The sequence below is a fragment of the Mycotypha africana genome, assembly GCF_025528875.1.
Source record: "Mycotypha africana strain NRRL 2978 chromosome Unknown BDF20scaffold_8, whole genome shotgun sequence".
NCBI lineage: Eukaryota > Fungi > Mucoromycota > Mucoromycetes > Mucorales > Mycotyphaceae > Mycotypha > Mycotypha africana.
In genome coordinates this window covers 39,016-51,201 of record NW_026515732.1, presented here as the reverse complement: position 1 = coordinate 51,201, position 12,186 = coordinate 39,016, and the positions used below count along the sequence as shown (strand labels likewise).

Genomic DNA, 12,186 nt, shown 5'->3' with positions numbered 1-12,186 from the left:
AAAACATAAGCATGCAGCTGATAATCATAATCCTCGGATGCAAAAGACTTTCAGGCATGGTCCTAATGGCAGTAATGCATCTCGCTGGGCGCCTCATAACAGGTCGACTACGACCAATATTTGCCACTATTGCAACAAAGAGCCGTTTAGTTTGGTACACAGAAACAATTGTGCAGCATACATCAAGCTGCAGAACAGCAATTTCAATTCTCATACGAATGACAATCGTGGTAATAATCATAGGAATTATACTCCTTCATATGATAAACAAAACAGCGAATTTAAACGCGTCAACATGGTTGTTAAACAGGATAAAAATTACAATCTACAGGAACACGACGTTGACATGATTGACATGGACCATTATCCTGTCAAATCATTCCATGAAGACGATATTGACGAATTCAATGATGAATTGAAAACAATTTACTTGCTTTAAATTCGCTATTTTGATACTCTTTTCTACGTTCGGGCACTTCGAGCACCAAAAAAAGCACAATTTCTCTTCGGATGATGTCAGGAAAAGGTCCATGTTCTTCTTTCTGTGGTACTTTCTCAGTACTCGTGTTACAATGCAGGGGACCCAAATACAACCAAAAAAAAAGTGCATATTGTTTTCCTATCTCCTTTATCTCATTTTCATAATTAATTACATGTCTACACATGCCTACGGATTATTCAACCTTCAAGCTAAACTCTGCTCAAGATCTAAACGTCTCAACCTTCTTTGAAGAAACTGAATTCTCTGAATGGAATTTTGATAATTACTATCATTATATTAGAGAAAATGATTCCCAAATTGAAATTCTTTACAATCAGGCGAAGCTTTTTAAACGACTTGGAGAAATTAAAAAAAAACGATCAATTGCCTAGAGAAATCATATCTTCACTTGGAAATATGGTAAAAGAGATATTCTCAATTCTTTTTAGTTATATTTCTTTCTAACAATGTCCTTACATTTGACTCTATAGAAAACGGTTTCTTACGAAAAGCCCGAAAAGGGGAAAAGTACAATAGTTATTAAAAGCAATAAAGGCATCATTATCGCTGGTGATACGACATTTAATGTCTCTCATCAGCCACAACCCAGCACCCAAGCCGATTAAAAAAGAAAGATAGCAATCGATAATGATGACTGCTGGGCTATCAACAGCAACGATGACTTTTGGAGTAGCTGGCAAGAGCACTTTGATAAATGTGAATGTCACAAGTACTGTCTGGAGAAGTATCACATTATCGAGTGCGGATACACTATTCAGTGTAAGCCAAGTTATGATGTTGATCTGTATGAGCAACTAGGCAACAACAAACACCAGGTGGTAAAGTCACCGTTCATGGATTTTGGTGTATACACCACCAAGTTTATGCAAGAACTAAAAAAAGGAAATGAAAGAAGTATTATGAAGGCTTTGTTAGATGACAATCACTGGGAGGAGATTGAGGCCGGGAGCAATTCAGCCAACGCAAGATACGTTTATGATTTTTTTATTGTGATAAATAGGTATATGGGAAATTGCTCAATGATTGAAAAAAGCGAGTCCATTTTCAGTTACCACCTCGTTTGGCCGCTCTTAAGTTTAGCAGTAAAGACGGCAACTTTACCAATCAGAAACCTTTTGTTTAAAACTGGTGAAGTTATACTGGACTCCTCTGATGAGACACTCAAGGCGGTTGGCGTTGTTGAATTGGACGGTATCGAGTTTTGTTTACTTGAAACATCCGATGCATATGGAATCTCAGACAACAGTCGTTTCGGCAAGGACCATGTAAAGGGTTCGTTTGGCGCATTGATGTTTCTGCGAAAAATCTTAAAAACATGCTTCTATGCTACTGAAGACATGTTGTGCGAGTTGAAGGTGTTATTTGTGCATGCAAGAAGTAAGGCTGCCGCTTAATTTTGATTTAAACATTGCACCTGTGGTATTTGACGACTTGTAGAGTTAAATATCACTTAATTAAAAACAGTAAAAAGCTTAACGAGATTTGTATACGAGTTCTCCACATCTCATATGATGCTGTCAACTAAACACAACACTTAATTCACGGTACTCATATATTAGAGTTTATGTAGTTTCTAATTATTTCTGGTTTGCAATATTGTATAATTCATCTTTATCCTTCATAAAGTGAATTATATCATCTACCCTCAAATACGACAGCACCAATATCCCCTCCTCCCCTTTTTGTTTTGGTTTGAGGCAAACGCATCCATCTGTGGTCGCTAGAAATGCCGGCCAAGGATGTCCAGGTTCTGGAGCATTTATCATATACTGATATTCCAACAAATGTAAGCCAAGTTGATAAAATCTTGAACCTTGGGAATTTTGTTTGGAAGTTGAGCGTAAGTAAAAAATAAACCAAGTAATATTTTGTATCTGATAAATTACATATATATATATTTATATATTACAGGATTGTCTGCGAAAATCATACCAAACCATCAATAGAATGAAGGAGGAGCATGTGAGGTATCTGACCATGCGACAGTTGAACCCGAACAATCAGTCAAGAGTAAATTTAGCAACCTTGGTAGAAAAGGAAATCCAAAAGCCTCTAAAAGGCAGCGACTACGGTATCATTTTGCCCAAACAAATTGATGACTTTGATTTGGACAACACCGTTATACCTGCAAATAAACAATGAATAAACTTTTAATATTACGTATCGATTCCAATTGTTGAGCAAGCTTGAACTCAGTGATCATCGCTTGAGCGGCCATTGCAAGTCATGCGAAATGTGTACAATTGAAGCTTCTAGTATTACTAATCAATGAGTGCGAATTCTATCTTAAGCTTAAGGCATCCGTTCCAATATGTGTCCGCATATTCTGTCCAACCTTAGCAATCCTCTTCAGCTACTGATTTTGCAAGCTTTCATAAATACACGGAATCAACGTATCGTGATTATCTAAATTCTTCATTTTTTTTGATCTTCAATTAATATTCTTTAGATAAATTCAGAAATCATGAAAAGGGTGCCATAAATGAAGGTCTATATCCTCTTTTTGTTACTACGTCAATTAAAAAAGGGGCGTCATCTATTCTACAACTATCTCGTACAATGGAGTACCATTTAATCAATAAATATATGATAAACTTGAAATATTTCACAAAAGAAGTAGTACTCTTGGGAACAGGCTGAGGTACTTTACTCTTTTTTGACTCTGGTCAAAAAGATTATTGTAAACGTAGGCTATCCTAATTACCCAGATTTTACGGATTTATACTCGTTGAAATTAACCAATTAAGCCGAATACCATCTAGCGACGCTGATCTTAACCCCTCTTTGACTTTTTGACTGAAACTGCATCTGGTGTTCTTACTTTTAATCAAGCGCGACATTTCACCCTCTGTGAATGGAAGCCAGCCTTGTCGACGAAGACGCACCTCTTCGTAAAGTCGACCCCCGCAGCTCTCCATTGCTTAGTAATGCTTTCATGTACCATGAGTGTTCAAATGTTTGAGTATCATCACTTTCTATGCTATATTTGCACGCCTGTATCGATGAGAAACAACGTTTCTCTATTATATGCTGATATAGGCTGAATAAAGCAGTAAACTCTGGGAATTTCCTTAACATTTACCCTCCTACCCTAACAGCGCGTAGAAAATGACATGAAATTTCATCGATAAGCTCGATTGTAGAATGTAAGGGAAAGCACAGACGTGGAAAAACCATAATAATGCTGCTTGCAAAAGTAAATAATTTATACTCATGTTTACAACGACAAAGGGGTTGGGAGATATATTGTCGATATAATTTTTATACAATCAAAATAAAATACTTATTTAAAGGAAGGAATCCTATATTCCGACCACAGAACCCGTGTCCACAGCTACTATTGAACTAGTCTATTATTGAGCATCTTCACGCTTGGCAATATAATCAATGGCTTGTTGCACACTGTGAATAGCATCAGCATCCTTATCAGGAATTTCAACAGAGAACTCTTCTTCAATGGCCATAACGACTTCGACTGTATCCAAACTGTCCAAACCAAGGTCTTTCATAAAGTTGGATTCTGCTGTAACCTAGAACAGAAATCACAATTGTAATCAATATATTAGTAATCGTCGAATCCTTCACGTTAATCAGTTGCCAATCCATAGTCAATCTTTGACTCCTTCATATTTATTCTGTCTCTCGCTCATTTTTTATTTGTATCAGAACAAGCTATTGAGCTTATACCAAACATTGGTCTTACCTTGGTAGGATCAACTTTATCAAAGCCTTTCACGACTTCAAGAACACGACTTTGAACATCATCTCTGGGAACAGAGTACATACGTGAGAACATGGCAGGTGTGGCCATACGAGCAAAGCTGTTACGAGCAACAGCAGCCTTAGCAGTGGCATTTAGGATGACATTAGGGCGGAGGAACATTGTTGGTTTATATGTTATGAGTTTATGGTCAAAAAAGAAATTGTTTAAAGAGTTTTTGTGGAGGGGAATAAACAAGGTAGATTCCCTGTGCACGGAATTTGAAATTTCGGTGCCGGCAGTTGATAAAAGGAGGAAGGGGATCCAAAGGGATCGAACAAGATTTTTTAATTTTCAAGCCCAATGGACACGAGGTACGAAACTTATCTAAATTGCCCGAAAAGCTACAAAGGCTAAGTAGTATCTAAAACCCCGTTGGGCTCAAGGGTAAAAAGAGTTATGGCCTATTGGGAGGAGGAGAAGAATAGGGTAACCAGCTGATCAATAGATGCCCGAAGACGGCTCTTGAGAGTGGTGTAAATAGTCGAGTTCAAACAAAATGTGACAAAGTACGGGCATCGAAAATGCCAGGCTTGTACTTCGGATGGGCTTTAAGTGGACGTGTACGAAGACGGTTGAGAACGTGTGAGATTGGAACACAGACAGATGGAGGGAGTCGTAGGCCGTGCATGTGGAGACAGGAGATAGCATGGGGCTTTGTAACGACAAAGGATGTTTAATGCAATAGGTTTGGTGGCCTCCAGGAAGCCAACCCAAATGCCATCGGATACATCGGCTGCGTTCATTAGTTGACATTAGTACCTAAAGGATCGGGTCGATCAATAGTCGAAAACGGCATTGAGAGATCAGTTTGGAGTTGAGATAGTTCGATTGCTGGATGTGAAGGAGACTAGTACGGAAGTTAGCGATACAGCGCCGCAGAGCAGCTGATCCGGATCGTTGATTGAGTGGAGAAGTGTAATCTTGCCTTATTAGAGAACGAGCAAGCTTGCAATAGACCGATTTACTCTGGTGCTGACCTATGGATCAACAGTATTTTCGCTTCAGATTTGGACTTTTAGAAAAATAAAATCGGACTAATTAGGCCATCTGTTCTGAACGCTTTCGTAAGATAAAATGGAACTGATGGCAGATGTTCAGTGCAAAAGCACCTTTAAGGTCGAAAATGGAAAGAGCCCGCTGATGAGAAGCAAACCACGCACCACCAAGAAGAAGCATAAAAAGGAATCAGCGCAACCGCACGATTCGACTTTGGATCGTCTAGAGCTCGAATATACCTTAAAGGAGTCTATTAATTACAAACTTGTGGACAATCATGAAAGATATACGCTATCTATTCCTCTAGAAATGTTCAGAAGAAACATAGAGTACTTGGGAGATATTCTAGAGAAAATAACAGAGAAGTCAAGTTTTTTGAGAGAGGTCATAAGCAAGGCTCAATACCAATTGTAAATTACTACATTCTGACGAACCCTGCCAACATCACGCAAGCCCTTTTCGAACAGAGTTTTTGGTACACAGTATGTCGCTTTGTCTACGGTGCTGTGAACATAAATGAAATCGAGGATCGGTATCCTGCCCTCGTCAACTTCGGCCAAGTCTACAATCAACTTGGACTTCATTCACATGTGACGTTGACAGTGGAGCAACCCGCTATCAGGTACTATGGCCAGGTCAGGTGCTATAGCCAGGTCATTTTTTCAGCATGCGAAACATTAGCAACCAGTTATGAGAATTATTATGTTGAAAACTTCGAGGACCTGATTGCTAAATACTTGCTTTTCTTCATTAAAGCAACCTTCCCTGTAAGTACATGAACTCATTGTGTCTAACACTACCGAACAATCAATCTTAGACTGACTGCTTATATAGAGTATCAAAATGACGCCGATGAAAGACCTTGTCATGATCGTTTACTGGACCATTTATTCACTCAATGCTGATTGGGAACGCTTTGAGGTTAGTCCGATGGTTCACAATTGTGGTGTTTGTCTATATAAAATTGATAACAGTTGTAAGTCAATGACTATGAACTTAGTATCTTTATTATTCTTTGGTTGAAGTAGAAAGATTATTTACTCTGTAAGGTCTAATGGGAATTATATTATTTGAGGACGCGTATGCTAGTCACTAATCTCAGGTTCCAATGCTTGGTGTGTGATTATTATGCTTAGGCCTGTATCTTGTTCTATGTTGTACATAACCTATATTAGATGCAATATAGATAGACCGGTAGAATTTATTCTCTACCAGGTTGTACGTACTCGAGTATTGTAGTTATTATCTCACCAAATACGTCAACAATGATGATATTATTGTACTTCTTCGCCTGCAAGTACTACTCAATATACATCTGACTCAGATCCGCAATAGGTTGCCTAGGATTCCCGTGCCCAAAGCAACTCTGATAGACGCCTCTCAAATAATCATACCTTTGTTTCGTCAACTTTTACAGAATTATCGAGCGTTTGAAACTGCTCAAGCGGACGCTCAAGCAGAGCTTGTTGATCGTATTGTTGTACCACACGATGGAGAAATCAGTGCTGAAGATATTGCAGTTCTTCATGATGACTTGGAAACTGTGCGTCACCAGCAGCGAAGCACTCCTCGCAAATTCTCTATGTTCCCAAATTCCAGCCTTGAATGGAGATCAATAATTGACCCAGAGGACATCTTTCCCTTTTTTGGGGCATGAACGTCTTACAAGACTTAGAGGTGAGAACAAGCTCTATTACTGATGCTTTTTTCCGGTTATTTGACTTTTCCACCTTGCTAAGAATCATTGAGTGAGTATATTAAATACATTTAGCGTTTATTTACAATAATTGTGACTCAATAATATATCTTTAGCCCCCCTGATCTGCAGGCTCTTCCCTCAGCCAAAGGCAGGATGTTTCTGAACAGCATTTTCACTGATGGCTACACTTGTAGGGTCTCTTTCTCCCAAACAAGACAAGTTTCTATGCCAATGGAACGACTCAAGTCAGCAGATTTCACAGAGAATGAGATGGATCAATTTTTCCGTCCTGTTACCGTCGACGCCGGCCGTAGAGATGTTTATATCTCATACCACGGTGATCAACGACTTCGCAAACTCTCTACAAAGGAATATTATCATATCTCTGGCTTTCCTGGAAGGTCTAAATTGGAGGATCAACGCAAGCAAAGGGACGGAGTTAAAGAGCTCGAAACAAACATACCGACCACAAAAACTGCTGATATCATGGCTTATCGCAATCATGTTGGGTATATGCGCCAACTTATAGATCAGTTCTACAGCTTCTACGATTACAGAACGGCGGAAATCAATTGGAAAAACTTTCGTAGCTCTCAGTTGCAAAAGATACTGCTGTGAACATCTTGCTGAACAGCTCGAAGAAGTACAATAATAAAAAGAGAATTAGAACGAGCCATAGCAGAAAGAAGCGGAATAAAAAGAATAATAGGAGAAACCCTGGAATAGGTTACGCTTGTGGTTTCAATTGAGTAAATACCATTGCAATGGCAGTGTAACAAAGATCAAGATAGTTTTACTAACTGTTATTCGTTCGCTTAAAATTTGTTTTTAACACTAGATTGTAGGTTTGTAATTCATGTAGACAAGAGATTATAAAAACCTTAATTGCCACAGATAGACAGACGCTCCATGCGATATTTATTTGCAACAATTGTAATACTTGTTGGAATCGTGACGTTAACGCGGCGAAGAATATGTTTAGCATCCTGAAGCCATCTGGGTAAGAGAAAGAAGGCCTGCTGAGTTCACTCGACCTCATCTTCGGACCACTTAACAAAGCGACATCTCCAATATGATTGTCTCCTCTTGATGAGAGACCTCACATTCTCCAGGCGAGATTTCTACTGCGGTCCCAAAGCCTACCTGCCAACGCCCTGCTAAAGTGTCTACTTCCTTATATTAGTCAAGCCACCAGCAAATATCTTTGGTTCCAACTGTCACACTCCAATCCAAATTGGAGAAGGCATTCACCATTTCGCGATAGGAAGGTTTTGCACAAGGCCATCAAAGCATATCGTCAAGAGAACTTTGACACCATCCATTCAGCGCCCAGCTCAAAGCTAATAAAACAATGCCGTCCTGAACTCTCTCTTGATTGCATTTTGGCTCCCAATGAGCTTTATTGGGTCTAGTCGCTGTCTTCGTTGGAGACTAGGCTGGCTCCCCAACAACTACTCAGCCCATTGCCTATTTCGCCCCTTATGCACTCTCACTAAAGCCCACGTCATTGAATGCGTATAAATGGGAACCGCCTGCAACTTCCAACAACTGTCGTTGACCCCATTTCTCACTTGTTAAACCATTGAAACAGAAAGCTGACGCGTTTTTTGAGGAAGGGTAAGCTCATTTGTGCGTAAAGGATTAAAGTCTTAAAAATGTATAATAAATCAAATTCTCACTTTTTTCATATTCTTTTAAACGGAAATGGAATGGAATAGAACGGAAGACAACTACATTGATGACTCGGATAAGGATACCGATCCTGAACTGAATGATTACGTGGAATTTGATAATATGGCGGCTTGTGCAGACGCCGATCTCGACTTTAGGCCAGAAGACTTAATACCAAGCGACAATCGCTCATCTGTGGTAGAGCCCACTTTATCTTTTAAACTTCCCACTCCCCACTCGACCCATAAAACAGCGTGCCAATTCCTCAGTCAACTGGAGTATAACTTGGCCCTTGTCCAAATGCTTCTTTATGAGGTCGATTAACTTCAGCACGAGAAAATGCCCCCTACCCCATCAGAAACATTAGGACAGCCCTTGCTAGACTGGCTCTATGCGCCCATTACCATCATTACTTAATTGCCCCGTTTTTACCTAGTCTGCATTGTGACCACTATCTTTTTTTCTTTGTCTCCTTTTAGGGGTTTTCAATTCCATCCCATATTTGATCTGCCCAGGGCAATTTTCTGATATGTAGTTTATCTGTGTGCCCAAAATTATTTGATAATAATCATGTTTAATCGTAATAAGGAAGCTGAACTCTTCAGTTCTTGACTGCGTCACTTTTCCATTTGGATGGAGAAAAGGAAACTCAACATTTTGTCTGCAGAAAAAATTTCAACACAAATATAGCCGATAAGCGATCCGGAAGCTCAGCAAATTATCCATAAGAAAAAGTCCAAACGGTCTCTTTGTATACCGCGCACTATCGCTTTCTGCAGATCTGAGTTGTCTGGAAGGTTGTTTTATCTATCCAAAGAACCTGTATTCTATTACAATAAACTTTTATGGAAAAGCTCACCTCCAAAGTTTCCAAGAGAGGAAATTGTTGTATCTATGACGATACCAATGCTGAATAAATATGTGATACTTGAATGAAATGCGCTTCGTCATTTGCTCCCAGGTGATGAAAGTTTACGAACATTATCTTATTAAGCTTAGTCTATAATTGCCCTTATGGAGATTATGACATACCCAATTTTTGTAAGACTTCATAATAGCTTCCTTATGGGATATTAGGTTTTTACTTAGTATCTATTTTCATACTGTTAATCCATCACCTAGAATCGATATTCGGTAATAATTTCCTGACCATTGCAATTGTACTTTACCAATTCATCTTATCCTTTCCCCACTTACTACTTTTAGGTATTCCTTTTATCCTCTTGAAGTATATCATCCAGGAAACGAGTCTATACCCTACAATTTATTGCTTTTACAGCAATTATTTATTTTGCCTATAAGGCACTTCCTACGACCGGAATATAAACTGAGCGTAATCAGTAAGGTCGAGATTGCCCCTGGAGAGAAAATTTTGCTCATGTGATTCAACGGTTGTTTCCGTACCTTGGAGTACCCTTTCAACCAGGTGGTAGCATCAATACGAAGGGACTAATCCGTATCAAGACAGTATAATGATTAAAATAGGTGCTATTGGTGCTAATCCCGGTGGTTTCGACTCGTTCCTTTTTACGATTTTATGCCCAAATAATTTGTGCAAAGATGGAGTATGGTTTAGCCAGAGCCACACTAACTAAGAAGTAATACAAGCAATTGAGAGAAATCCAAAACATATGTATACACAAAATCTTTAGGAATTCCACTCACTCCACGGCGAAAATCATGCTCTATTTGGCAAACCTATTGTCCATAGAGAAATGCCATTACATTGTACATGAGTTTTTCCTTCGAGCTGGGACTCCACATACTGATGCCCTACTACAAGTGCTTCTTCCATTAAGCTCCCAGGCGCCTTATAAATGCGTGTATATTCAGCTCGCCTTCTATCCAATCTGGAAATCGTATACCTTTACTTATGATCAATGATCCTAACCAGATCCGGTGCTGCGTCATCAATTTATTTTGTACTCAAATTCCACATCTGCACAAAGCGAAGCCGTCAACTCCAATCTTATCTTTTAATGCCGCTCTAACCTTTCTATAAGTCCTATCATGTGGCTCTCTATAAGTAAGACCGAACGCAACCGTTGTATCCGGTGGCTCTTAGCTGGGCATCAAACTTATTGTTTTATAAAACCTATGAACAACCCGCATTCAAAACCTATGCTATATACTGTCTCAATGTATATCGCTGCCTTAGTTATCTTCGTTTCCTAACCCATTGTCGTTTACCTCTAATTGCCTTATAAGACGTTCACTAATTTCCCCCTAGCGAGCTAGAGGCGGTATTACGGTTGATCCGCTCTCTATCACATTTTATTTGAACTCGTTATCCTTAAAATAACAAAAAGCCTCCTCTGCCACCACTTCTCAGTCTACAGTATATTGACTGGTTACCTGCTTCCCCAATGTTACAGCAATAGTCTCCCTTCCCTTTTTAATTTTAACTCCAAAGGGGTTTTGTATGACATTGCATCGGCCCCAGGCACTTTAGATAAGTTCAAGTATCTCGAATTCAATGGGGTTTTAGAATATTATTGTAGAAGAATCGTGTATTCAGATTCATTCAGCTTGAAATGTTAGGTAGCACAAAAATTAAAATACAGTACTGGTTAATCTCACGATAAAAATACGCAGTCTACGCACGTCAATGGAGAAATTACCAGAATCATTCCTTTTAAAGCTTGTTTTCAACTTTCTTACAGCATTAATTGATGAAAATGTCTGATGAACATATTGATAACGTGATGTCTGCTGAACAAGAGGCTCAAGAAAAACTAGAAAAAAAGAAAGAAGAAGAAGAACAAGACAAGTTACCTTATAGGTAAGAACGTGTCTCTTTTCGTCTCATACCAATTCAGAGTAAAAACTACTATTACTTCGAACTAGTTGCATGTTATTGTATTTGTCTAATAAGCTTAATCTTCTTCCGTACAACAAAATTATAGTTGGAAACAAACGCTGCAAGATGTCGATGTATCAATTCCTGTACCCAAAGGAACTCGTGCTCGTGATGTAGACATCGTCATTAAAAAGTCGCATTTTAAGGTTGCCATCAAAGGACAACAGCCTATTGTAGAAGTAGGTGTAGAAAACAAAAGATGACTTATGGACAAACTTCCAATTGACTGAATTGAATTGCTTATCTGAACAGGGGGAATTAACTCATGTTATTAAAGTAGATGATAGTACGTGGACAATCGAAGATCAACAGGAAATTTTGGTGCACTTAGAAAAAGTGAACCAGACCCAATGGTGGGATAGTGTCGTAGTGGGAGCACCCAAAATTGACACAAAAAAAATCCAGCCTGAAAACTCAAAATTGAGCGATCTGGATGGAGAAACAAGAGCCATGGTAGAAAAGATGATGGTAAACATTCATTACTTATAGAGTTTAATCAAAGAAGATAATACATCTATAAACTCTTTCGTACATGGATATATTTTATTGACTCATTATTCAAACCATAGTTTGACCAACGACAAAAAGCGATGGGAAAACCCGACAGCGATACGTTGAAGAAACAAGAAATGTTTGAAAAATTCAAAAAACAGCATCCAGAGATGGATTTTAGTAAAGCCAAGTTTGCAGACTAA

General features: G+C 38.9%; 6 protein-coding genes across 6 annotated transcripts; 5 read left to right on the top strand and 1 right to left on the bottom strand.

The window, feature by feature from the left end:
- Window positions 1–787: 787 nt before the first annotated feature.
- BDF20DRAFT_837154 (uncharacterized protein) lies at window positions 788–2,644 on the top strand (the record flags this gene model as incomplete). The annotated part of the gene is made up of 5 exons (XM_053079019.1): window positions 788–929; window positions 973–1,009; window positions 1,155–1,879; window positions 2,200–2,342; window positions 2,414–2,644. 5 exons carry the CDS (start codon window positions 788–790, stop codon window positions 2,642–2,644), a joined length of 1,278 nt encoding a protein of 425 aa, XP_052933849.1.
- Window positions 2,645–3,627: 983 nt separating this feature from the next.
- On the bottom strand, window positions 3,628–4,833 carry BDF20DRAFT_880889 (acyl carrier protein-like protein). The gene is made up of 2 exons (XM_053081643.1): window positions 4,206–4,833; window positions 3,628–4,032 (listed from the first exon to the last, which is right to left on the bottom strand). Exons 1-2 carry the CDS (start codon window positions 4,383–4,385, stop codon window positions 3,856–3,858), a joined length of 357 nt encoding a protein of 118 aa, XP_052933848.1. The 5' UTR covers window positions 4,386–4,833; the 3' UTR covers window positions 3,628–3,855.
- Window positions 4,834–5,339: 506 nt separating this feature from the next.
- On the top strand, window positions 5,340–6,918 carry BDF20DRAFT_914669 (uncharacterized protein; the record flags this gene model as incomplete). Its single annotated transcript, XM_053084218.1, has 4 exons — window positions 5,340–5,645; window positions 5,729–6,028; window positions 6,096–6,182; window positions 6,586–6,918. 4 exons carry the CDS (start codon window positions 5,340–5,342, stop codon window positions 6,916–6,918), a joined length of 1,026 nt encoding a protein of 341 aa, XP_052933847.1.
- A 267-nt stretch (window positions 6,919–7,185) lies between these two features.
- Window positions 7,186–7,578, top strand: BDF20DRAFT_837151 (uncharacterized protein; the record flags this gene model as incomplete). Its single annotated transcript, XM_053079018.1, has 1 exon — window positions 7,186–7,578. One exon carries the CDS (start codon window positions 7,186–7,188, stop codon window positions 7,576–7,578), a length of 393 nt encoding a protein of 130 aa, XP_052933846.1.
- Window positions 7,579–8,045: 467 nt separating this feature from the next.
- BDF20DRAFT_823834 (uncharacterized protein) lies at window positions 8,046–8,372 on the top strand (the record flags this gene model as incomplete). Its single annotated transcript, XM_053077834.1, has 1 exon — window positions 8,046–8,372. A coding segment is annotated over one exon (327 nt), but the record flags the coding sequence as incomplete, so codon positions are not given.
- A 2,269-nt stretch (window positions 8,373–10,641) lies between these two features.
- BDF20DRAFT_906906 (HSP20-like chaperone) lies at window positions 10,642–12,186 on the top strand (the record flags this gene model as incomplete). The annotated part of the gene is made up of 5 exons (XM_053083318.1): window positions 10,642–10,657; window positions 11,353–11,413; window positions 11,538–11,670; window positions 11,744–11,959; window positions 12,061–12,186. 5 exons carry the CDS (start codon window positions 10,642–10,644, stop codon window positions 12,184–12,186), a joined length of 552 nt encoding a protein of 183 aa, XP_052933844.1.